Source organism: Hemiscyllium ocellatum (genome assembly GCF_020745735.1).
Source record: "Hemiscyllium ocellatum isolate sHemOce1 chromosome 27 unlocalized genomic scaffold, sHemOce1.pat.X.cur. SUPER_27_unloc_21, whole genome shotgun sequence".
NCBI lineage: Eukaryota > Metazoa > Chordata > Chondrichthyes > Orectolobiformes > Hemiscylliidae > Hemiscyllium > Hemiscyllium ocellatum.
In genome coordinates this window covers 367,421-394,722 of record NW_026867489.1, presented here as the reverse complement: position 1 = coordinate 394,722, position 27,302 = coordinate 367,421, and the positions used below count along the sequence as shown (strand labels likewise).

The 27,302-nt window shown below is 39.3% G+C and overlaps 1 protein-coding gene across 1 annotated transcript; it reads left to right on the top strand.

The window, feature by feature from the left end:
• Positions 1 to 16,537: 16,537 nt before the first annotated feature.
• Positions 16,538 to 19,155, top strand: LOC132807756 (probable G-protein coupled receptor 139). Its single transcript, XM_060821762.1, has 2 exons — positions 16,538 to 16,607; positions 18,254 to 19,155. The coding sequence occupies exons 1-2, from the start codon at positions 16,538 to 16,540 to the stop codon at positions 19,153 to 19,155; spliced, it is 972 nt and encodes a 323-aa protein (XP_060677745.1).
• Positions 19,156 to 27,302: the final 8,147 nt, after the last annotated feature.

Sequence of the window (27,302 nt, the reverse complement as noted above, 5' to 3'; positions counted from 1 at the left end):
CTGTGAACAGAGCACTGAGCCATTGCATTTATATTTGCTACTCAGTCTGTCGTTTCTGTTAGTGGGATGGCTCTATTTCTTAAATATAATACCATAGAGCGAGTCTTACGTTATGAACAGTTCCCCGGTAAAATTAATTTCTCTATCTATGGACAAAGGTCACTGACTGGAAGGATGAGAAAGCAATATATTGGAATAGTTTGTTGGGAAACAAAATTGGAAACAGACCTCCACTGATACGTTGTGCAGTTAATTCTTAGTGTGTTTGTATCCGAAACTAATACATGAACATTTCTCTGAAAAGTTACTAACGTTAATTTATCACGCACTCTTTTGTTCTCACTTTAATTCACTCCACCGTAAATCTTCCTCTGAAACTGGTATTGTTCTTTCTTTTTCTCGGTATGAAAGAAACTTTTGCTGAACTCTAACTGTCACGCTCAGTGCTAGTGCTTTGTAGGGGCTGTATCATAACTCTGTATTAGTGTAGGATTCATAGTAAAGAAATACATGGCAAAGTCGGGGATGATGACCTGATTGATTAATAACTCGTTGTACATCGTGGATGTAGTAAATGTGAAAGAGAATCTTTCAGGAAAATCAGGATTCCTCTTTACAATCTTTCCTCCAACTACATAAACCATGGACTGTGGAGGGTGCCCTGGGAGCTGACTGTACCAGTAAACATTGGGGCTGTAATTGCTTGCCTTGAAGCTGTAGCTTAGTGTGACATTGCTTCCTAATTCACCGCCATTTCAGAGTTTGGATCTTCCATCATGTCTTAGATTACTTTTCTTTTTAGATTAGATTAGATTAGATTACTTACAGTGTGGAAACAGGCCCTTCGGCCCAACCAGTCCACACCGACCCGCCGAAGCGCAACCCACCCATACCCCTACCCCTACATGTACCCCTTACCTAAGGCTATGGGCAATTTAGCATGGCCAATTCACCTGACCCGCACATCTTTGGACTGTGGGAGGAAACCGGAGCACCCGGAGGAAACCCACGCAGACACGGGGAGAACGTGCAAACTCCACACAGTCAGTCGCCTGAGGTGGGAATTGAACCCAGGTCCCTGGCACTGTGAGGCAGCAGTGCTAACCACTGTGCCACCGTACCGCCCCTGACTCTTGCTGACTCCATTCTCGGAAAAAGGTAAAATAATATTCAAAATCATGTTCATTGCCGTCATTATTTTCATAATAATGCCATCTGAGCTGGAAACAGCAAGGGGAAATGGCACATTAGAAAAACTTACTGAGAATTGAGAGAACAATGTGCATTGGCGCCAGAAGATGGCTCGTGATGCACTCCGGGTTTGAAATTCTGCAGTCTGCAGCATATTTTGTCTGAGATCCTAGCGAAAACCGTTGCTCTCAATAACTAACACTTACTGCTGCATCAATCTCTGTGATATCACAGGGAAGGTGATGGCGGAATTGGAGTAGACTCGGATCTGAGTGAGCACATTGCTCCGTGTGAAAGCAGGTGTGCATCCAGAAATATTGAATGTTGTGTAATGTGTGACGGTCTTGTCACTGAGCACAGCATCACTGTCGAGCAAATAGAGATGGAGGGAATAAATGATCACGGATTGCATAATTTCGCGGTATAAATGGAAGCTAATACTTCCATTTTGACTGTGGCTGCTCCTTAAAACCTTTGCGTAATTAGTTTCACCATCACAGCTAATGCCACTTTCTAAAACTGTGCAAATTTGATTATTTCGTATCTGTCTTTGCAATAATATTCTGAATGTTAGCATTGAATAAAAACGCACTTACATTTGAAATGCTAGACTATACTAAGGTTAGAAGTGTAAAAGAACGTGTGCTTCTCTTCTTTGTCAATTGTCTCGCTAGTTGTGCACAGGTCACTGAACGTCAAACACGTGTCCACAATTTGAATGATGGATTCTATAAATCATTTTTTTCTAGCACTCAACAATTTTACAATGTTTTCGTTATGCTCAATAAGATGTGAGGATAATAATACTGTCTTGTCTAAAATCCATATGATTCATCTGTGCGATCATATCTCGTTTCTTCAAGTCAGTAAATCCCTGTCTCACAAATGCTCCATGATCTCTGGACTGAACTCCAAACCCAGCTCCACATTCCTTTCCTCTCTTCCTAGTATTCTCTATTATTCTGAATTCTCTTTTCGTTCTGCATTTGACCTGCCTGCATACTACTTACCATAAAAATGAGACCAGTCCGGGGTTTTAAGCTTTCACAGGATCTTTATTATTAACACAAGATGCGAGATTGATCAATGCGTTTCCAGGTGTTATGGTATTGACGAATTTGTTCTTTCACCGCCATTGACTGGCTTTATTTACTGTTCTGGAATCGTACATATATTCTTCTTGGAAAACACTTTTGAAACGAATGTTAGTTCGCGACTTAAAAAGCAGCAAAATTAGAGGAGAAATCGGCTCGGCCCAAAATCGGGGATAGTTTCACATTAGACTAGGCCAGAAGGAAGCCAGCCAGAGGAATCAATGTAACGGTCTGCAACCTTTGGAGCAGAGGGGCCTCAGCGGTCATGATTGCCATGTGTAAAATTTCGAAAGGTATACATCGGAAGGACAGGAGCAGTTGTAGGCAGAATGGACAAGAATAAATGTTTCCCATTGTTTAATGTCTCAATGACTGCTAGATAAATTTAACGTAAAATGCAATAGGTTCAGTAAAAATGTAAATACATTTTCACTCAGCCAGCGTGTCTCGAAAATCTGAAAGCCAAGTTTTGAGGATGGTAGAGGCAAAAACGCTGTTACATTTGATAATTCTTTTGGCATTTACTTGCGATGCCGTGAAATCCAAGGAAATTAATCAATATTGGAATTTGAGATTAATCACTTGTTAATCACTTGTTATTGACCAGTGCAGTTTTGAAGGTCAAAATGACATTTACATGTGCAGTGAAATTCTTTGCCTCTCCGACTCTATGTCTCACTGTGAACGTCTCTATGCCTAAATATCAGCTTGTGGATTCGTGTGTGTGTGTGTGTGTGTGTGTGTGTGTGTGTGTGTGTGTGTGTGTGTGTGTGTGTGTGTGTGTGTTTGTCTGTCTCTATGAGTATCTAGTTAGGTACAAATTCAACAAATTGGAAATGATTTTGGGAGCATGGGTTGATAGTAATTAAGTATGTTTTAGAAGATGTTGGCAGGAGCAGTGAGACATACAACGTACAAGGTTTGGAGGAATAACAATAACTTGATCAGGTCCCAATTCTTTTCCAGATTCTATCATCTTAAATTTTTGTGCGCTACAGTGCCACCCTCTGCTGGTGTATATTCGCTGCTACACGAGCAGTTGAAGCTGAAATGCTATTCACATCATTTTTCACCTCCTCATTCTCAATGCTCTATTTGTTTTTCAACTAATGATGTTTCCTTTGGCGACTTAGTGTAGAATTTTTCACCCTCTCATTTCGATACACCGTTTCAGATCGTTAAAAAACGCCACACTGCCCGAAATATAACATATTTTCCATTGTAATAATCTTTTCTAAAGTGATGTTACTTTGATTGGAAACAACCAAGTGCAATCGGTCGATGAATAAAAGCACTGTTTTGAACAGACAGAAAATTTCTCCAATGCTCTTTGGTAAAAAGGATAACCTCGTTTTCCTTTCTGTGCTCAGATTGGAGTCCTTAAAATCAGGTGAAATGCTGGTGTTCTAAACAACATGCTGAGATGTGCAATTTAACATCTTTGAACTGGGCGGGATTTCCTGGTTTCGAGATTCAGACACTACCACTACAACTTTAGAACTGTTTTCGTTTCCTAATCATCCTGCTCAGAGTTAGTGCTCACATCAGAAATAGAACTTGCGCTTCTTGCCATAAACACATTTGCCCGAAACTCCAAAGACACATCCAAATTTGTTGTTAGATTTTAACCATGGTGTGTGGGCTCGCTGGATAAACATCATTTATTGCCCATTTCTAATTGCCCACAGGGGAGTTGAGAATCGACTAAATGGCTGTGAATTCACGTCTAGATCAGTATAAGAATAGTAGTTTCCTTCTCAAAACTACTATTCAGGACTCAGATGGATTTTTAAAAAAATAGTAATGCATTCATAGTCATCACTAGAGTCCTAATTTCAGATAGTTATTAGATTCAAATTCCAACATGGTGGGTTTCAGATCGGAATCCCCAGAACATTGCCTTGGTCTCTAAATTAACAGCACTGCGATAATCCCACTGCACCTTGGCATTCTGTATTGTCCAGGACGGGAACCGACAACTAATTCCTGATCAATCGGTTCAAATGTGTGTATTGACATTCAGACATAATAATTAAGAATGACAAAAAATTAGTCTACGCAGCTCCAAACGAAATTTCTGGGAAAGTCTACTTATGATTATTTTCCTTGTGACAATCAATAAATCCTGCACTCATTCATTGGGGCATTCCATCTTTATTCAGCTGAATACACCCAGAAAGGGAGACTCATGTGAAGGCAGCGATAAAACCAAGAAGCACCCTGAGCTGAATGAGATCATAATGAGCCTCATAGCCGTAAATGGGTGAGATCATAATGAGGCAGTCTCCCTGCAGTCACTGATGTCACAGTGGACCTGACCACACGTAGTCAGTTAGATCATAACGGACCTGTCCCTGTACATAATTTGAGGTCACAACGCGCCAGGCATCTTGCAGTGAATGAGGTCAAAATGGACATGACTCCCAGAAAGATGTTCTGTCACTGCGGGCTGAGCCCCTCTACTACCTGGATAAGGTGAACATCGTGAAGAATTTATTCAACAGCATCTGGCTTCTCTCTCTTCTTCGCAACTTAGCCATTTAAAATGTATTCACTAAGATACAGTCAGAACTATTTATGACCATAAGAGGCTTTTCTATTTATTTCTAGTCTATGCTTGTTTCTGTTCATAAAGGCACATCTTAGATTAAATTTCAAACGCTTGATATTGTGTTTGATGTTATTCCTGATGTGAAATAGGCATGTTAATGACAGCTAGGAAAATTAGAAATTCCACATAAATCCTCACGTACAAATTCGTTTGGATGGCTATTGATAACCAATTCCTTACTTATATGCCTGTGCCCACAGATGGCCTGTATGAAGGTGGAGTAACACAGTGTTTGGAGACCATAGTGGTGACTGAAGTGCATCGCTGCAATTGGAGTATGGTTCAGAATCGGGGACGCAAGCTACATGTAGTGCAATCTGGAGAAAACTTTACACCAGCGAAGATTTTTTAAAACAATGTGGTAACATTAGATGATGAGGAAGTTTCAGGACCATATATATGGTAACTGCAGACACTTAAAATAAGTACAACCACTTCAATATAAGCAGTCTCAGTATGATAGGAATAGTCGTGTATTACTGCGTCATGAGGCACAGAATCAGATGAAAGCGAAAAGCTTGGAAATCATTCGCCAGTATTTGCAGCTTTATTTCATTTGTGCCTTCATCTGCTGTTGTAGTTTTCCATCTTCACAGAGATGGAAAACTGGTAGGCTTACTTGTTACACGTTGCTTGTCACAAACAACAGCCCGAACAACAGCATAGAACGTAAAATGTAGAACATTACAGTACAGTACAGGCATTCGGCCCTCAATGTTGCACCGACTTTTTATCCTACTCTAAGACCAAATGAAATTAGATCCCCTTCATTTGACGGACTACCATATACCTATTACTTCTTCCTCCTTTCCAAAAGAACTTTAGCACGTATTATACATTATTGCGAATTCACGAATTTATTTTCATGAAAAAATGAATCAGACCATAACAGGAATCCTGACATGGATACATAGGTAATGCAATCCATCAAACACTGCGTACTTAGAACTGCAAATGAAGGAGAGAAGTTACAAAGCAGTTAACTCACAAACTCAGCAACATGGAATCTGCAACATTCAGTTCTGTACCAATACTGAACTTATCAAAGTCGATGAATGGTTTTAACATGTCAGTATGTAATCATAGTAGACTCGTAAACTAAATTTCTTACGAGGAACTTTTTGGAGAACACCATTTCTGCTTCTTCTTCAAACAATTTGAACGTGGCATGAAACAAATCTCTGGCCATTTGTGTTTACTATGGTGAATTCTGAACACAGTTCTTCTGGCCTAGTAAGAAGATCACTATCAAAAACAAACCCCTCCAAAAAAAAATGCCTTGTCTGATGGTAACCAGATACACTGGACATGGACAGATTGCAATCCTTGGCAAAATGTGGCCTTAATTCCGTGCTCCATTTGATGATGTTCGCAATATTCTGATATTTGTACAAGATACAAATAAACTGAATTTCAATTTTGAACATAGAATATCGAACATAAAATAGTACAGCATAGTAAAGGCCCTTCAGCCCTCAATGTTGAGCCGACTTTTATCTTACTCTAACAACCAACCAAGTTGCATACACATTTTTCACGATAATGTGTGTGCCTATCCAAGAGAATCTTAAATATCTCGGTTTAAATGAGTCGAATGGCACTGCTGGCAGTCCATGCTACGTAACCACCAGGTGCTGTGTAAAGAACCGACCTTTGACATGTCCCCTTATCCTTCCTCCAAAGACCTTAAAATTATGCCCCCATCCTGATAACTATTTCTGCCCAGGGAAAATGTATCTTGCTATGCACTGTATCTGTGGATCACGTCGAAGCTTGTTTTAAATTGCAAAGTTATTAAAAATCAATGAGACACCTTTGTAAGGACACTGATGCAATGTGACAATCCCTATCCTTCATTGTCACTACCACGAATAGAATCGAAAATAAGACACATTCTGTTCTGAAATGAGCTGACACGTCGTTAACTGCTGACAACCGGTAGTGCTCATTTTGTGCTACAGTCATTGTAGCCATTTTTAAACAAGCTTAGACACGTACTCATAGATGACATAAGGCTTCAATGCATATATCAAAGTCACAGATGCAACCAATCTTTGATTAAAAAAAATCATTGCTCTGGCCTTTGTATTATCTGTATCAAAATACATTCAGCTGCTCTGATGAAAAACTCAGAAGTGTGTGGATGCAATCACTGAAACGGGAGTAATGTAAAACCGCAGTACTTCCATCAGTCTCTGTCAAGTATATCTAAACCAAGAGTACAATGAAATACGTTTTGCATATAGCATAATATACTCTCAGAATTTTCAATTCATTTTCAAAATTGCTAATCATTGTAACAGATATTCCCTATCAAACATGCAATGAAGGCATTGAGTGCTCTCCTGCACCTTAATGCATGGTAAGCACCAATATGACAGAAAATCTCACACATTCACTTTTTAAAATGCTAGAACGAAACCTGTTTCAATGGCAAACATCGTGGCTACTGGGCATCAAATACCCGTTATGAAGAAAACATTTTAAGCATTATTGTGTAAACGAATTGTTGATGTTTTCCACCTTGCCTGAATAAGCACAAGCACAAAGTATTCCATGTGTCATGTGCAGTATCAGTTTGAACTGCAGGAGAGTCCCGATTTCAATTTCATTCATTTTTCGCTGTCCTTGGTTGACGTTTTGAAATGTAGAATAGAGAAAGCAGTCAGCTGATTGGCTGGGATAGAGAACAATGCATCTGTCGATTGTTTAGTTGTTGTCCAGTACCTGTGTGTAGAACTACCAGTAGAGACACGGATATCAGGTGCATCATTTTATCTATTGACGCAACCCATTTCAGGGAGACCAGTTTGTTTCAAACTTGCTGCCCTGTCTTGGCAAGCATTTCGGGGCGTGCTTTTTATTTGTAACCAGCGATAATGAAGGATTATCTAGATTTTAAAGGTCAGCTTCCTCTCTTTTTATGAATATTGCTTGATGTGTTGTGGTTTATAGCATTTCTGTTTCCATACTTTTCATTTATTGTCACCATTTCGGATACGCTACTCTGAAAATCCCATAATTTAGCTATTTCTTGCATTGTATATCATCAGAAGAAAGAGATATCAATATATTCATTTGAAGTGAAGGAAAGTGTATGGATGCTTTCTGGCCCAAAATTGAACACTTTCGTTTTCAATACGCGACTGGATCATTCAGTTAAATAAAAACGTGTCCACCGAACATTTATATAAAAGCATTGTTGGCCAAACATCTCGCATTGAATTAAATTAAACAACTGATTAAACTACTGATAATCCACAGATGTCCCTTTTCCTGACAGCAGGTGTCTGTGATTATCCACGGCTGTTAGGCATCAGTGGAATTTAATTGAAATAATTTGAATTGATCATTTGATGTATCTACCATTGAGGCAGTGCATATGGTGACAAAGGTTGCACGTCTTATTTCCAAAAAATGTGCTTAGTCATAAAATTTAGAAACTTACATGACAACATATTTTGACTTGTCAGATACAAAATGTAATAAAATTCACGTTTCCTCTACACGGCATATTCTACTCATCGGAGCTTTTTTATGATTGCCTTTTCACAATGTTTAGTTCTGTTTGATGATTATTGGTGGATGCCTGACACAGGCTAATGTTAATTTCAAACGTGATTCTTTTATTCATACAACATTTTCGGTGACTGTTGAGAAGTAAAATTTAACACCGCATCTGGGAAACGACGTGTGCTGTCTCTGTGGCTTGTTCTGATTATTTTTCGCAATTCTGTGAACAGAAGGATGAAGCATTTCAATACATATTTCCGCATCAGTCTGTCCATCCTGCTAATTAAAAGGCGTTATTTGTGAACTCACATACCAAACATCAAGTTTTACATTATCAGAAGTCCACAAGTAAAATTTAATTTCTCTTGCGGTGTAGAGACTCACAGACTGGAGGGATGAGAAGACAATGTATTGGAAAAGTAGATAGGAAACAATATCAGAAAGAGATCATCTCTGATGAGTTTGCGCAATTCAGTCTTAGCACATTTACATCCTAAGCTAACATATTGATACAACTCTGAAAAGTAGCTAATTTTTATTTATCGTTCACACTTTTTTTTCTCACATTACTGGACTCATCTGTGACACTTCTTCTGGAGCTGAATTGTCCTTTCTCTTTCTAGACGTGAGTGAGCCTGCTGGTGAGCTCTAACTGGTACTGGGTTTTTGTATAGGCTGTGTCATAACTCTGTATTAATGTGGGCTCCAGAGCACAGAAATACATGGCGGAGTCAGAAATGATGGCCTTGCTGATTGTTAAGTCAGTATTCTTCGTGGATTTAGTAAATGTGAAAGAGAATCGTTTCGGAACATCAGGATTCCTCTTTACAACCTTTCCTCCAACTATAGAAACCATGTACTGAGGAGGTTTTCCTACGAGTTGACTGTACCAGTAAACATAAGTGTTGGTATCGCTTGTCTGCAAGCTGCAGTTTAGTGTGACATTGCCTCCTCCTTGTACCGCAATTTCGGAGTCTGGCTGTTCGACAGTGTCTTGCTGACTCCATTCTAAGAAAAAAACGAAAAAGCAACTCCCAAAATCGTGTTCATTACTGTCGTTGTTTTCCTAATAACGACACTTGAATTGCAAACATATGTGCCGAAGGAAATGGAATGTTATTGGAAATAATACTTACTAAGAATTGAGAGAATTACGAGGAGTGCTGCTAGAATACGCCTCATGGTGCTATCTTTGTAGTTAATTCTGCACTCCATGAAACTCTTTGTCGGAGATCCTGGTCAAAACTGTCCCACTCAATGACTACAGTGACGGCTGCAGCGATCTTAGCAGTATCAGCGAGAAGGGAGGGCGTGTCAGATCCATGACAGCAAGCGGAAGCTGTTGGCAGAACTGCAGGAGATTAGGCTTTGAGCAAACTCAATGCCTCATGTGAGAAGAGAAGCTGTGCACAGCTGCATCCGGGCCTGTTGGATGCTGACATGCCTGTGACCATCTTGCCCGCAAGCACAGAATCGCTGACGAAAAGATACGTGGGGAGGGGGGTGGGGGAGAATAATAGATCAAGAATTGCGTAATAATATAAAACAGATTGAGGCTATTTTGACTATTATGTCTTTGATTGCCCTTTGAAACATTTGTGTCGTTGGATTCACAGCCACAGCTTTTGCCATATGCTGTAGCTGTGCAAATTGTTTTACTTTCCAAGTTTCTATGCAATACCATTCTGAAAGTTAGTACTGAATTAACTTCCACTTACATTGGAAATTCTAGATTGTACTAAAGTTCAATGTACAAACGAACGTGTGTTTCTCCTTTTTGTCAATTCTCTTGATCGTGTTCCTGAGATTACTGAACTCCAAGCAAATAAAAATTATTTGGCATGATAAATTCTATAAACCCAGCGTTGCTAGCGCTCAGCAGTGCAATAGCATTTTCAGTAACCTTATTTTGACATGAGGAATATAGTATTTTCTTCTCTGAAATTCACATGATTCATGTATGTCTGATTATTTCTCGTTTGTCCAAGTTAATAAATCCCTGTCTCACGCACGTTCAATGATCACTGGGTTGAACTCCAAGTTCAGCTCTTCATTCTTTTCCTCCGGCCTGCTTCAGTCTCCTCTGTTTTTCTGCTGCTGTCGAGCTCCCTTCTGCATACTGCAAACTAAATCAGTGAGACCAATCCGGGGTTTTGGGCTTCCAGAGAACACTTGTCGTTAAGGAAGGTACAAGATTGACCAATATCTTTCCAGATGCTTTAGTTCTGACGAATTTGCTTTTTCGCAGACATTGCCTTGCTTCAATCCCTGTTCAGGAAACTGGATTCTTATTGTGCAAACTGTTGAAAGGAAAGCAAATTTCTGACTTTAAAAGCAGCACCTTTAGAGACAAAGCAATTCTACCAAAATCAGTATTGTTTTCACATCGCAGGTGAAGCCAACTGCACTGGCTCAGAGGGAAGCCAGCCAACAGCATCAAAACAATCGGCTGTAACAGTCTGTGATGAAATATATTCAATTCACATGTCTTCTTTATTTTCTTCACTTTTTTTAAATGAAACTCTATGCTCAACTATGTATTTGTTACAATGGGGATTGGGACACCGATTAAAAAGATGTCCCCTATCTCGGTAAGATGCTGTTCCCTCTGTGGAAGCGAATTTCTGGATCCTTAAGAAGGATAGGAAAAGTAGAACTGAGTTCGTTTTATGTCCCTGTAAATTCTGAGCGATTCTGCAGGAGCATTGTTATTGTCAGTAATGCAAAGTAACATTATCAATTAAATTTGATATATTGAGCACGAAAGAGGATCCATTTTCATTGGTCATAAACACACTTCCTTAACCATTCGATCAACAGTGACTTGGAAACATGTAACTGACATTCATTTAGGCTATTTCGAAAAACGTTCCACAGGCGGGTCTCTGCTGGTTTCTTGGAAGCAAATCAACAAATACCTCACAATGGCAGAGAGTGGAGTTTCTTGCTCTACTGATCAGATCCCAAATTCAGTGGTACCTCACTCGCTTATTCCAACACATCCAGAAACACCTCAAATTTGAATCAATATCAACGCTGCGTTTCAAAGAGTCTGAAACGTGAACCCACCCCTCGAAAATGGTACCACTCAAGCGCCCTCTAATGCACCAGTATCGTCACTTCAATGAGACAGAAACACAGTAGCAATGTGGGTTCTTTGGCCCCTTCCACCCTCATGTTTCAACATTACCACCCGATGAGTCACGAGCCTCAATACGAGATTACCACCTGAACCCGATAGAATTCCAAATGCTCCTATATCAGATACGCATATCCAGCGAGCATCCACACAAATATGGGTTGGAGAATTCGAAAGATTGACAACCATTTGACGCAATAAAAGATCACACATGCACTTGTTAACACTGCATCTCTTCAAGAAGTGAGTCAAGGGCAGCATGTCAGACCTGGGCCAATGGATAACGTGTCTGATTACAAATCAGGAGATTGTAGGTTGAACACTTGCACAGCTCAAGTGTAGTTTACAAATTCTCCCCCATTTCTTCCAACATTGTTTGCATGGACAATTCATGTTGCTCTGTAGTCACCGTTTTATCGTTATTATTGAAATAGATTTCCGTTTCATGTTTTAATTGTGATAAGTGCTTGCATCATTCCCCTTCATATTGTATGAAGAAGGGCTTAACTACCAACAGAAAATTACAGAAACAAATTTATACTTATTCATACCTGCACCTGATCCTCGATTATGTCATTCATTTCCGTCAGCATGTACTCCTGATGTTATATTGACCTGCTCTCTGTACAAATTCTGAAATCAGATTCCGTTCAATACCCAACACAAAATGAATTACAAAACTGATACACAAAACAAGTTACTCAGTAATCCAAGTTCCATAGAGTGTTCGTTTGCAGATTCACATGAATCAACTTTTCAATCACCTTGCTGGACAAAGATTTCAGATGTTGGTCTGACATTCATTTGTGACTCATTCACTCGGTGATTATGTAAATAAGTTTTTAGTGAGCCGACTATAAAACCCCACTCTTTTATTTTTCCTGTTCTCCTTAACCATTAGCTGAAGGAGAGCGACTCATTGATGGGTTTGTTTGAATCTAATTTTCTGACTGAGAAAGTGCAACACTGAGACAAAATGTAAATGTTTTGCACAACCCTGTATTGCACGCTATCAGTGAATTTATGCATCTGTTTTCAAATTACGAGTTGTGGGTAATATGTCTCTGCAATAAATATCAGATTATACTTGCTTATTTCAATTTAACTTGCCATGTTGACTGACATTCTTCCTTTGTTTTGATTGCAATATTTGCATTTTGCCTGCTCATTGTCCCTGTAAGTTCTGCTTTTATCTGTTGGTTTATATATAAGTTTGCACTTTCTGCCCCAACTAGTCACGCGCAGTTGATTATTTTCCAAAAGAATGCCTTTGCTATATTCTTTGATTAAATCAATGTTCCAAAATGTAATCCTGCCCTGACAAGGTTCGGAACCCTCACTACTTCCCTAAACGTTCTGTGACACAGATCTCAGCAAAGCACAGATGTCGGCAATCAGAACGGAACAACTTCCACTTATCCCAGTGCTGACACTATAGCCCAGCAATTGGAACTCATTTTTTCCCACCGCAATCTTTGAAGCATCCATTAATTCCTCTTGTCTGAAATCCCCCATCACACCATCTGTATCTTTATTTGATGCCTGCTCCTCATTCTGCTTATCCATCATTTGGCACGTCTCGGAAACTGTGACATTAATTGGGCAACATATTCTTGCGGTATCTGTCTCTTTGCTGCAAAGTTCACTGTAAATCTCACTCAAAATATTGACTCAATATATCACTATATTTTCTGTTGCTCCCTCCAATTTAATGGATCCCTGTATTATAACGTTACCTTCAGCTAACAATGCGTGAGATGCACCTTCCAATATCTCCTTGAACCTATCTCTGTAGTACTACTGTAAATCATCTCTATTAAGTAGTTTACGTGACCATTTATTTGTGTGAATTACACTAGAATTCTCGAAACGTGACAGCACGCTATTTGGCCCATCAAGACCACATCGACGTTGCGAAGAACGTCATAGCCAGATCAGCCCTACATTACCCATTTGCACACCCCAGCCCAATGCAGCTAACCTGTACGCTTTTCCAATGTGAGGAATCCAACAAATGGATGGAGTGAATGTTCAAGGTCCACACAAGTAGTCGCCCTACGGTAGATTCGAACTCAGTGTGTAAAGTTATACAGCAGTAGTGCTAACCACTGAGCTCCTCAGTGTCACTCGGCACTTGCCCTTGAAGTCGCACAAACTCATGGTCATGTCACAAAACGTGAAATGCAGCATTCTACCATAACTGAGTATGCATTGCAGTCAATCTATCTTGACTTTTATCACATAAACGGTTGTTCATTTTTTGTTTAAAGTTAAATCACAGCACCCTTGTTTTTGTTCACATTACCTTGAGCTCGCTCGCTTCTTAGCACACTAAAGCAGATATTTTTGCAATGGGACTGATAGTGTCGCCGTTAGTGTCTCCTTCCAAAGCCATATTTCAGTTGTTACTTCACCTGACAAATACTTTGCTTAGAGCATTTGTTTATTAGAGTAGAACATTTGCTGACCCTTATTGCGAACGTGGTTGGATTCAGGAAAAGTTGCACACTGTAGTTACTGCATGCTCCTGAAATTGGAATGGCCACGAACTCAGATGCCTTCCTATATTGGCTAACAGTAATTTCATTTTCATCAGCTATATACCTATTGAAATATTTACGTCATGTTGACGCAATAAGTATGTGTACTCTAACAAATAAACTAAATATGTAAAGTAACCTGACACTTGAAAAAAAAATTGAAGAGAAAAAGTAGACAAATTTACAAATAGAGATATCAAACACCAGCCACTGAATTAATGTGGACAGAAAGCCAGGTTTGTGGAGAGGTGGGAAATAGAATTCACGCTCAACAGTTCTTCCACAGGCGGACAGTAATAATTCATTTTGTCAATTTTGCATACTGAAGGTGTGAAACTGCACATTGACCTATATATTCACTGACCTTGGATGAGGAAGTGGAAATCTGGGTTAATAAGCCTGTCGATTATACAAAGGTGTGTGGAATTGTTGATAGTGTGGATGGCTGTTGCAAACTGCAATGGGACATTGACAGGATGCAAACATTGGCGGAGAAGAGGTAGATGGAATTCAAACCGGAAAAGAACGAAGAAATTCGCTTTGCAAGTTCGATTTTGAATGCAGAAAATAGAGTTAGTGTCAGGATACTTGGTAATTACGTCGGAACAGCGGTATTTTTGGGTCCATGTCCATAGATCTTTCGAAGTTCTCATTCAAGTCGAAAGATTCTGGAAGCAGCGGTATGTTTGTCAGCTTTCATTAGTTGAGGAATTGTGTTTGAGAGCTACGAGGCTATGATGCAGCTACATAGAGGCCTGGTCAGACCACACTTGGAATATTTTGCTCAGTTCTGTTCGCCTCTTTATAGGAAGGATGTGAAGCTGTAGAGAGTGTGCAGAGGAGACTTACGAGGATGCCTCCTGAACTGGAGGGCGAGTCTTATGAAGTAAATTTGAAGGAACTAGTGTTTTCCTCATTGGAGGGAAGAAGGATGAGAGGTGACTTGTTGGACGTGCCCAAGATCATGAGAGGGATAGATGCAATGAATAGCCAGAGACTTTTTCCCAGGGTGGAAATGGCTATCATGTGTGGCACAATTTTATGTTGATTAGAGGAAGATTTAGGGGAGAGTTCATGGGAAGGTTCTTTACTGGAGAATGCTGAATGAGTGGAGTACAATGCAAGCAGTCGAAGAAGAATCAGAGACTTAAGAGATATTTTAGTTTCAATTGGATAGGCACATGGAACATTGTACTCTGAAGGATATCGTAGGTTAGTCCGGACAGAGAGTAGGATAATCGTTCAGCACAACATCGAGGGCCCAATGACCTGTACTGTTCTATATTCCCTATTCGATGTTCTATCATTTATGTCGTACTTAATGCCTTCCCACAGTTATCGCTGAAACTGTCCACCTAATTGTTTTACTCGACTGGACACGATGTCAACGACTCCGATGACAGCTGTGACCTTGATTACACTTAATTTCCCTTTGACATTTCTCTCATTTTTGCTGATATTGCGCTACACCCTCTCTCTGTTTACAGTGAGTTGCACCATGTCTCTGATCTGTGAATTTAGACACTGTCTTAGTTGTTTTTTTTCTCGACACAGTGCCCATGGCATTATGAAAACGTGTTAATTACTGGATTAGACTATGTCTTTGTTCATAGTGCTCCTGGCGTGCCTGTATTGTTACAGGAAATTTCCATGAATTAGTTTTGTTTCAATTGCTCCTGAGGATGATATGAAAATTCTGCATTACATTGACCAAGTCTGCTTTCCTGGTAAATCTGGCAACATATTTTAACCCAACTTCCAGTTTAGCGTGGGCCTCTTGTTTCTCTCGTGAAATTAAACATTAACATTGTCCAATTGTTCCAGAACCAGCAGATCTGAACACGAACTTCAGCACTTGAACACCCATGCCAGGTTTCAGATTGTTCAGATCAAATGAAGAATTTTTCAGTTTCAATGTGACAACACCTGTGTTTGAAAGTCCCAATCACATTAACACCACATGTTTGCAAACTTTATTTTCTAAAAGTTCAAATGCAAATTGATGAAAATATTTTCTTAGTGTTAAAATGTCAGGCAGTAAAACACATAAGGATGAACGCAAAGGAAAACCTAAGGTGATGCTTGACATAATGGATTCAACTGGGAAATAGCAGAAATGAAAAACAGAAAGAAAGTCTGGAGACAGAAAACCAGCTCGATGTCTACCATTGATGGATCTACTTGATACAGAAATAGAGTTTGGATTGTTCATTCGGATGAACCAGAGAAATTGCAACGACCCTGTCGCAAAATGAAATACAATCATGCAACCTGTTTAAAGGCATGAATCACAGTTAATTTCTTGGTTTAGCGAACTGTAAGTAAGGTGTGCGTTCTTATTTAATTGTCCCTCTCGAGACTACCACTCAGAATAAATAAGTGACTATTTGAATATGTCACGGAACGAACTTTTACAGCGACAGTCAATTCCTCTCGATTTTGAATGAGGATGCATGCACCAGTCACTGCCCCCTTCTTTATCATTTGCTATTCAATTCTCGCGGCTGTTGGCGCTACTGGTAAGTCACTGATACTCGAGAAAAAGGTTTTCACCCGATCATGTATTTCCAGAAATTTCATACTTTCCCTTTCATGATTAGGCAGAATTTTTCCAATATTCCACAATTGGATTTTAAGGGAGTTCAAAGGGATTTCCATGCATATATTGCATTCGCGATCTTTGCTTGCCAAGGCATATAATCATGCATTACTTGCAATTTCATTACAAGGAAACACAAACTGTTCTTGTTTCTTGTATTCTGTGTATTTTTTGGAAAAATGTCAATTAGACGCCGAATTGTGATAAGCAACTATGCGTCAATATTAAACCATAACATTGTTCCACAATAACATCCATTCCAATTCAGAGAACTGTAATCTAGCGTTTTAGTCGATTGTAGGATTTTTACTTTTTCATAGTGCAGTGAACTTTTTTTCCACGCTGCAGTACGTGAAGTTGATTTTTTTGTTTCATGCCTTATGAGATGTTTTGTATTATAAACATACATTCAGTGATCATATTAGCTTACAGTGCATGCTTTGACAGGATGTGATAAAGTATACAGTTCCCACCGGATGGTGCCATTTTGAATGTTTTTTTAGGAATTCATTCGAATTTAATTCAAAGACGTTAGTGGCGATGCAATATTTTTATATCATTGTTAAATTGATTCTCTGCATCAATGTTTGGCATATGTTGGATAATTGTATTTTTAAATAATTCCCAGAAAAGGGTTGTTTACAATCATTAAAATGTCCGGTTACATTTGACCTCAAAATACCTCACTGTATTTCGCATTCATCAGTACAAATTAAGTAAACCAATTTAATCTCGGGACACATGCGATAATGCCAAAAGTTTTGATCAACCGAATGCATGAAAGAAGGGAACAGAAACGGAGAAGCCGAGTTCATAATTCCAGATAGTTTTGCGAGCGGATTTCCGAGATAAATCTATAACTGACACATCTTGAATTATCAATTTTCCGACACACGAAAAACAGACTGAAGTTAGTTGAGATTTCAGATCATTGTATGGTTTTACGGAATGGAAGTAGCTGAAAATGTGTTACTGGTTAAATCACATCAGGTTAGGCAGCATCCAAGGAATAGGAAATTCGACGTTTCGGGCATAAGCCCTTCATCGGGAATGATGAAGGGCTTATGCCCGAAATGTAGAATTTCCTATTCCTTGGATGCTGCCTAACTTGCTGTGCTTTAACCAGCAACACATTTTCAGCTGTGATCTCCAGCATCTGCAGACCTCATTTTTTACCCTACGGAATGGATGTAGTCAATCACTAGAATTTCTGAAAAGTCCAAAGATGAGATTGCACAGAATGAGACATCCGTCGAGAAGGGGGTTCACATCTATGAATTGAAAGTTGGCTGGGCTTGGTACGAATAATTCATGAACATCACATTATTCCACTTTCCCTGACTTAGACAATTCGCAGCTGGTTCTTACTCAGTGACCAGAGAGCACTACTTATTCTCAGAACTTATTGCATTGATAGATATTTCATGCTGCACTGGATGTCCAAAATCTGCCTACAGTTAAAGAAAAGAGACTAGAGGTGATATGTTGATGTTTGAAGTTTGCACAAAGCAGCAGGTAATGTTTGGAATAAGTTCAGTTATATTTTTCTCTTTTGATCTCTCACAGCCAACTTGTTGGCGATCATCGTCCTGTCTCGAGGACGGTGCGGTCTTTCCCGATGCATCACCTACTACCTGGTGGCAATCGCGGTCACTGATTTCCTTGTCATCACCATTGCAGTCATCCTTAACCGAATCAGCCGCATCTACTTCCGGGCAACTATCTTGTCTACCACTCCTGCATGCACTCTGAGCATTGTGCTCATCTTTGCCACCTGGGATTGCTCGGTGTGGCTAACAGTCGTCTTTACCTTTGACCGTTTTGTGGCCATCTGTTGCCCGAAGTTGAAGAACAGGTACTGTACAGCGAAGACTGCTTCTTTGATCATCGGAATAGTCTGTGCATTTTGCTGCATCAAAAATATTCCAAACTACTTTGTCTATGAACCCATCTACATTTTAGATGGGATATCCTGGTTTTGCAACATCAAAGCCAACTATTACATCTCACCAGCGTGGCAGGCTTATGATTGGTTCTTCCAGATCTATACACCTTTTCTCCCATTCTTCGCCATTCTGCTACTCAATGCCCTGACCATAAGACAGATCGTGGCGGCCAACAGAGCCCGAAGGAGGCTCCAGGGAGCCGAGAGGCAGCAAGACTTGGAGATGAACAACCGCAAGAGGTCCATTATTCTGCTGTTCAGCATCTCTATCAGCTTTCTCCTCCTGTGGGCCCCTCTGGTTGGTCATTTCATCTATATGCAGCTAACAGACGAGAGCTACTTCGGTGGCCTTGATTTCAGTGACCCTCAGTATATTTTCCAAGAGACAGCCAATACACTTCAGTTACTAAGTTCCTGCAACAACGTCTTTATATATATAATATCTCAAAATATGTATCGAGAGGAGTTGAAGAATATTCTGATCTACTCATTTGTCACACTCAGCAATTGCTTTAAATGGTGAGGGGGAAGAAATATCTCCTCATGTTGTTTCATGCTCAGTATGTACTCCTCCAATGTGTACCTTATATAGAACGTTGTGGAAACCCAGCACAAATAGCAATTTGATAGAACGCCTATTTTCCACTTCTGACAACTAATTGTAATCGATCCCAAGCAAATCTAGAACGATTGGATATTCGTCATTTCTTGATGAGAGGTGAACACATGATCAACATCCCGTTCCAACGCCACTCCCTAAATCCTTTCAGTCTGCAATATTATTGTCCAAGTGACAATTGTTAGTTTATTTAAGACTCTTCCTATTTCATTTCTTCGCAGCTTTTTTCACATCCTTTCATTCTTTACTGTCTCCTTTCCTTCCAGCCTTCCTTCTTCACTCTGTGCTCCTCTGCCATTTTTATTTCTCAGACATATCGTTTCTGTCCAAAACAGTCGCTACTTCATGATCGCCTGCAATGTAACATTATCCTCAAGAAGACCCAGCATCCAGTACAACTGTTTGAACTCAGTCCTCAAGAATGATGTCTTAATTTGATTGTTGATGCTGTATGTTTTACACACTGCTCTCTCAGTGATGAATAAATTAACCTTTCCGAAAATTCAACAGATCATTCCAACTAAATGATGCTGCAGCAGATATTTGCAGCAATCCCCAAAAACATCCTTGGTACAAAATTTAAAATCCAACTCAAATTCTTACAGTGTGAAAGTCAGAGAGAGAGAGAGAGAGAGAGAGAGAGAGAGATTAAACTTGAAAGCCTCACCAGATGCAGTGTCTGTTAGTTATTAACAGAATAGCCCTAAAACCCAACAGCCCAGACTTTTCGCTGTCTGTCATTTAGGACCACTCAAAAGAAAACCAAGGTCTGCATAATCTTGATAAAGGAACAGCTTCATCACACTTGCCCCGTGAAAAATAACGAACCAACAATATCCAAAGGTGGCTTCATTTTCAAACTCCTTAAAATATTTCTGAGTACTTTGAAACACGCATAAACACTATAAACATGCAAACGAGCGCAACCCCGCTCCGTTTTTGTTTGTTTTACTGCTGCCACCGAATGCCTCCATTTCTCATTCGATTCTCGACAATAAGTTGGCAATCGTGCTTTCTCGTCCTACCACTTGCAAACCTTTCAAAATTACTGGCTGTAACAATAAATTCGATCGTAGCAGTCTGTTAGTTTTGTTCATAAATTTCTCCATAAAAATCAATGTGTTCTAAGCAGGGTATATGCTTGTTTCAGATACATTACTGATAATATAAACATTGAAATGTTGCCACGTCAGCACCATGGTCATGTCCGCTTCTCAAAAGTCGATTGTTTCTGCTTTTGAACATTCAACTTCCTGAACAAACACCAGATAGGTCTTTCTATCTACTCATCGTCTTCTTGGAAGAGTGCAGCACCTAAACCCACACCACTCGCTTCGATAGTCACCTTGAATGGCCTTCCGAAATTAGGTGAGGGTAATATAAGGTCAATGGTTTACATAGTTTTGAGGTTGTCAAATGCATTCTGACATTCTGCTGTACACTGAAACGTCTTGTTTATCTTTAACAATTCAGTGAGTGGAACAGTCATATTGCTAAAATTTGGTATAAAGTTTCGATGGCATTCTCTCAATCCTAGGAACAGGAGACGAGTTCTTTTTGTAGATGGTTTGGGAAAACTCTCCAATTACCTCTGTTTTTGCATCCCATGGGGTCATTATCCGTGTTCAATACCATGGCCTGGGAAAGTTACCAGGAAAAAAGTGAGGACTGCAAATGCTGGGGATCAGAGCCGAAAATGTGTTGCTGGAAAAGCGCAGCAGGTTAGGCAGCATTCAATGAGCAGGAGAATCGACGTTTTGGGCACGAGCCTGAAGGGATTCCTGAAGAAGGGCTTATGCCTGAAACATCGATTCTCCTGCTCCTTGGGATGATGCCTCACCTGCTGCGCTTTTCCAGAAACACATTTTCAGCTCAAAGTGACCAGGCTTTAGCAAACTCACTTTTATCCAGGTTTATCGCCAAACCAGCCTTCCAAAGTTGATGGAAAAAGCCTGACAAGTGTTGTAAATGACCCTTCTGTATCACATATAATGAAGACCAGAAATCGCCGGATCATCCATATTTACAAAACATATTGATAAACCGGCATGGACCTTATTGGTTGGTCTCTGAAAAGGGGCTGGCGCATTTTTCATGCCAAGTAGCATGACTTGAAACTCATACAATCAATTCGGCATAAAGAAAGCCGAAAGTGTGTTTTCTATTTCTGACAAAGCTACCAACCAGTATCGTCCAAACCAGTCCAACTTAGAAATATGTCACTTGTCACGACTTCCAACACAATATTCAATCGCAGAATCTGACCTGCATCAGATTTTGTAATTGCATTGACTTTGCAGGAGTCCACGCATAACCTTTGTGTATCATTTGGTTTTGGCACCATTGCTATGCGTGAGCTTCAGTCACTGTAATTCATATCAAATATGCCTTGGAGTATGTGATTAATTTCCGTTTGAACACGTGACAACGTTAGATTGTCATGCCTATAAGGATGTTTCTTAACTGGATAAGCAGTATCTACTTCATTCATAATTAGGTTAGTACGTACCAGCATAATTCCCTTTATCTTCCCATGTGTCAGAAATAACTATTTCAGATATTTTCGGTTTTACTGTGGAAGGTTAACTCAATTATTTTTCCCAATTCATGACAATTTCCTCACTGTCTAATTTAACTTGATGGATGTCTAATTCAGAATACTCTGAACTTGGTTCTTCCCCATGTGTTGTAATCATTAACAAGTTCTCCTCTCGCTTTCCTTCCCTGTTCAATACCTTTTTGATCATATGCACAAGACAGTCGCTAAGAAATATTTATATTTAGAGTACTTATCAAAGAGTTCACCTTACTCAATCTCCTTCAGACTTGATGACGTCCATAAATTCTTACTCTTACAGGTTCGTGTATCACTGGAATTAACATTAATGCATTATCCCCGAGAGCAAAATTGCTCATCTTTGATTTTTGGCTGCTTCCTTTTTCATTGTATGCTGTTGTACTATAAGGACCCGTCTAGCCAACTACCTAGCTCTATTTAATCTTTCCTTAAAATTTGACACATAATACAAATATATGATTTCTGAATTCTCAGTACCAACTTCGCTTTAATCAATTTTAACGGTCCTCTCACTTTTTTACCAAAATATAATTTAAATGGACCCCGTTTGGTCGAGTCATTTGGTCTATCTCTGAACACAAAAAAGCTCAAACGGAATTCTCTTCGTCCAGTCATCGAGATAGTAATGACTATAGGCGTTCAACAATGTCTTAAATATTGGATGCCCCGTATCCACCACTCCCTGCAGTTCTAGATATTGCGAAGTAGATTTGAGTTGTTTTATTTCTAAGCTGTCCAAAACTTTCGTGACTACTCTTGAGTGATGTTCGACCCTTGATCTAATCTTATCTCTGTCAGGAGCCCATATCTTGTGAAAAACTTCACTAATTCCTCCACACTAATCTTCCTTGTGATATTGTTTAATGAAAAAAGCCTTTGCAAATCTACTCGGCACATGCATTATTGTGAACAACTACTGATTCCCACATTTTGTTTGACGTCATTTACCGACGCAATCAATTAAGAGTATCATGAAGATTTCCTCAAATGCACGGATATTTATGAAAGGTCCGTGTTAAATTAACGCCTGTGGTTTTCAAATTACCTGACTTTTATGACATGTCTGGCAAAATTCAAACAAATCGTTGTACAACCCTGGCCAGTTGTATACATACACACACACACGTGTGTGTGTGTGTGTGTATAGATAGATAGATAGATAGATAGATAGATATAGATATAGATATAGATATATAGACTGTAGCTCATGCACCACTCGCATCACCTCATTTCTATTACCAACTGATGCTACAATATGATGAACTTTTGTCCATTTCTCAACTGCCTGAATACATGATGGTCTACATTTCCTCATTAAGACGTCATTGTGAAAATATGAACATTATGGGGCATTTTCGGATTCATTTTCTATGCATTCATTTTGAGATGATTGCTTTAAGTTTTAATCTTTCTGATGTAACTCAGTTGACTTATCTGAGCGAAACATGGTTGCATCGTCATCTATCTGCTCTTGGTTTGTGCCAAACATCTGATCAAACAGGGTCTCTGCTCATTTTTCAAATTTCTTGTATGTACTCTTTGATCTCTCCTGTTTCAGCTGATGTGTTCATGACCTAGTTACCATACAGTCAGGAAATATTACAAACTATGTGCCCTGCAATATATTAATTGCCTGAGTTTTCACTGAATTTTCAAAGACAGTGGACAGCACTGCTACTGGTGAACCAGCTGTATCATTCGCACTTGCATTCCTGGAATTGAGAGTTTGTCCAGTATTCCTTCAACGAATTTTCCACTCTTCACTATATTTTTTAACCTAACTATACCTATTTATGCGCTTTTTGTCTCACCGTTAATTCCTTTATGAGAACTTTATCAGGCAATAGTCCTTCAAAAGTTCGAGAGGATCCTGTGTGTCTTAATATTGTAAACACTTTACATGTTCCTTGTGACGGATGGGAATATACTTTACCTTTGCAGATATATGATTTCAGTAGATTTGGCACTTTCTTCTTAACCAACCTCCGACCAGCTTGCAACTTCTCGTGCAGGACTCTCGCCCCCACTGTGCTTTCTCATTCCACATCAACTAAATTCACTTGTTTATTCTGTTTTCATACGTCTTCCCAGGGCTTCTTCTAACCCACCAACATTATGATTTCAAGACGCCTACTTTATTGTGCAAGTACTGAATGATTTGAACTTCTCTGTCCCCTTCAAAGTTTCGTTTTGAGCGTGTGGTAACTTATCCTTATGATCTTCACCGACATCTACTTTTCCCTTTCCACGTAAGCATTTCTCTTTTCTCAAATAACTATCTCCCACGTATTGAATTTGATTATGGAATTCGAACATTATTTTAGGGATCAACTCATTGTCATCAGCCAATTCAGCAGCTAATCTTGTGGTTTTAATTCTCTTCTACATCACTTCTCCTTACATCAGTAATTTTTAATGCTTCTGTCGAAGTGCCAACTTCTGAAATTCAAACGCTTTCTCTTTCTTCGTTTCCTCTCTCTTCATTTCTCACTCTCGTTATTAACTTGAAAGCATGCACTTGTCATTTAAGTGAGCGAATGCTTTTCTGAAAAGAGAGCCGTCAAGCACCTCTGAGGATTAGCTAGCAGTCTCAGAGTGTGAAGGAAAATTGAAAATATGCAGAACTTGACTGAGAAATGGATAGATGATTTAGTTGCTGTTTTGAAACCAATTCGAATTTAACAAATCGGTTTAAATTATGCCGCAGGATAAATGAACAGAGTCGGGTTTGAATTTATTGCTTTGCAAAATTGAACCAATGAGACAAGCAAATGTTGGGGACATTGAAAAGCAGGCATTTTGAAAGTCATTCAGAGTAAGTGCCTTCGACAGAGTTCCTGCCATCGAGAAAGTAACTGCCGTCGAGATAGACACAAAATATTGAAGCACTCCCCGTCAAAGGTATCTTTTCAGATGAAACATCATCGCAGTAAAAGAATGAAGACGACCCAGGGAGACCTACAGTCAACAGAAGAAAGACACCGGAGACGACAGCCACTGTATGGCTTTGAAATGAATTTAAATAAATGTTTATTGGAACATCATATTGTTGTAGAGTTGGAGGGAGGTACTATGCAGTCAAGAAAAAGACAGGGTACGAGTTGTGAAAGTTGTTTAATGTTCACTTTTAGAGTTAAAGAATAAATTGAGATAATTTTCCTTAAGTAGTGGAATTTGAGAGTTCTCTGCCACTTTTACTTGAACAGATTACGAGGCAATGTAACTTTTCAGGGCGTTTAGTTTAGTTAACTGAAAAGTTTGCCGCAATTGCGTTACACTTTTATCTGTTTCTTTCATTTCCTTTCTCTTCAGCTTGCAGTCGTAATTCCTTGTCCTTCTTCTCTAACCGAAGTTGTATCGTTTACAATTGAATTTTAGCCATCCATAAAGATTCTGTTCGCATTTGCAGGAAACACCAGTGCTGAGCTGTGGCTGCTGGCGACTCTCACTTCCTCACAGAAGAAGGTAGCTCCAACTCCAGGGTGTCAGATAATTCTTGGCCTTAAACACATTTGCAAAACTCGCAAGGTCAGTTCTTCGACCGCCAGAAATCTGTTGGTGACTGAAAGAGCCATTTCTAGCCCAAGAACTGTTTAAGTCAACCAAAATCAACACCTGGAACAAAAGACAAAAGCACCTACCACCTGCTGCCTAAATCCCGATTTAGAACTGCAAATCAAAATCCATACGAGCCTACAATTTGTTATGAAACAGGGCAGACCCCTCAAAACATTTCAAGAAAGTAGCCAAGACCAAAACTTTGCTAGCTATTTTAAGTAGGTGCAAAGTGAATGTTCCAGGAAAAAAATAACTGGTCAAAACCCTTAGTCTTTGAAAAACAGAATATATTTACAGGATTACTGAAGGATACACAACAATAGAATACAGACTAACGAATGGCTTAATTTCACCGAAATAAACAGATCATCCCAACTTAACTGTTGGGATGTTCCAAATACTTGCTACAATTTCTATAAACACCTATTGGCACAATAGGTAAAACCAAACACAAGTCCTTACAGAATAGAAGGTAGAAAGAGAGAGTGCGTCAGCTTGGACCTGCCATTGTGGGTCTAGAAGCTTTTTTGACACTACAGCTAAAAATATAAACAAGAGAAAAGTTTAATAGATAGAAATGACCACAACCCTTTCATTGTGCAGTTTTTTTTAATTGAAAGACACTGTCTGAGGCAATATCTCTTATTTGTTATCAAATTCACCATGAAACAGTACACACCAGACTTTCAGTTTCTGTTGCATTTATGATTTCTCTGATAAAAGGCAAGGTCTGCATAACCTTGTTAAAGGGGCAGCTTCGTCACAGAAGACACCCATTCTAAAATTCTGCTCTCAGTGATATGCTGTCTCGAGGTATCAGATGTTCTCACATTGCTGGTATGTGTTGGTTCTCACTTCATTAAACCAAAGAAGCAAGCATTTTGAAACAACATCTTCTACCAATTGAAAGACATTCCTCAGATTTCAAGTAATGTTTCTCTGAAGACATTTTATCTTGCTGCTCCACTTCATTTCGTCCCAGCTTATCATACAACACAGTTCATTTCTGCAACACAAATTGCCCATGTACCCTCACTCGATAATTGTAATTGTTACTAAGTCGAAAGACGATATGCTCACTTGTTAAATTAGATAGTGCGTTCTGATTTTTAAAATAAATTGAAAGGCAGCAACAGCTGCGAGAATGCAGAACAGTGAAGATACAGACAGTTCCAAAGTAGCTACACCTCACAAATGGCTGTTAAATGATACCAGAGTTTTGAAAAATAAGTCAAATTTAACCAATTAATTTAAATTGTGCTCAGGATACTGAAACACACTTGAGTTTGAATATGTTGTATTGACAACGTTGGACGAATGAGAGGGGACATTGCTGGGGGTATTAAAAGAAACGCACGCATTTTGAAATCTTATCTTTGCAACTGCCATCTGACGAAATAAACATAATGTTTCAAAGAAATTGCATTATTCACTATCCATCAAAAGGTATCTTTTTTCTATAAAAGTAAGATGACCCAGGCAGAAGATAGCAGAATTGGAAGACCGGAAGGAAGACCAGAAGGAAGAGAACATAACACGCTTATGGACTATGAGAAAATAAGTTAACGTAATGTTCAATCTTTGTGTTATTAGAACTGAACTTTGATAGAATTGCTGTAAGCTAACTGATAGTGGATAGGTGTGGGAAAGAGTGTTCGTTTTATTAATAGCTTTGGTTAGTGTTCCATCTTAGAGTTAAATAAATAATTACTTTTAATTTATCTGGTGTGCATAATAGAACTTCTTTCATTCCGACATTTTAAAAGATTACGAGGCGAGGTGAGTTTTTCTGAGCGTTTGTTTTTAATTAGCAGAAGGGTTTGTCTTCTGCATTGTAGCACACCTCACATGAAATCCTCGTGGCATCGCAAACTGCCCTTCTCTGATTCAGGCCCTCAAATCCCATTTCAAACAT

Bases quoted from the DNA above. Each gene is read 5' to 3' on its own strand.
- LOC132807756 (XM_060821762.1), top strand. From the start codon at position 16,538: ATGCATGCACCAGTCACTGCCCCCTTCTTTATCATTTGCTATTCAATT. The intron at 16,608-18,253 runs GTAAGTCACTGA...GATCTCTCACAG, and splicing joins CGCGGCTGTTGGCGCTACTG to CCAACTTGTTGGCGATCATC.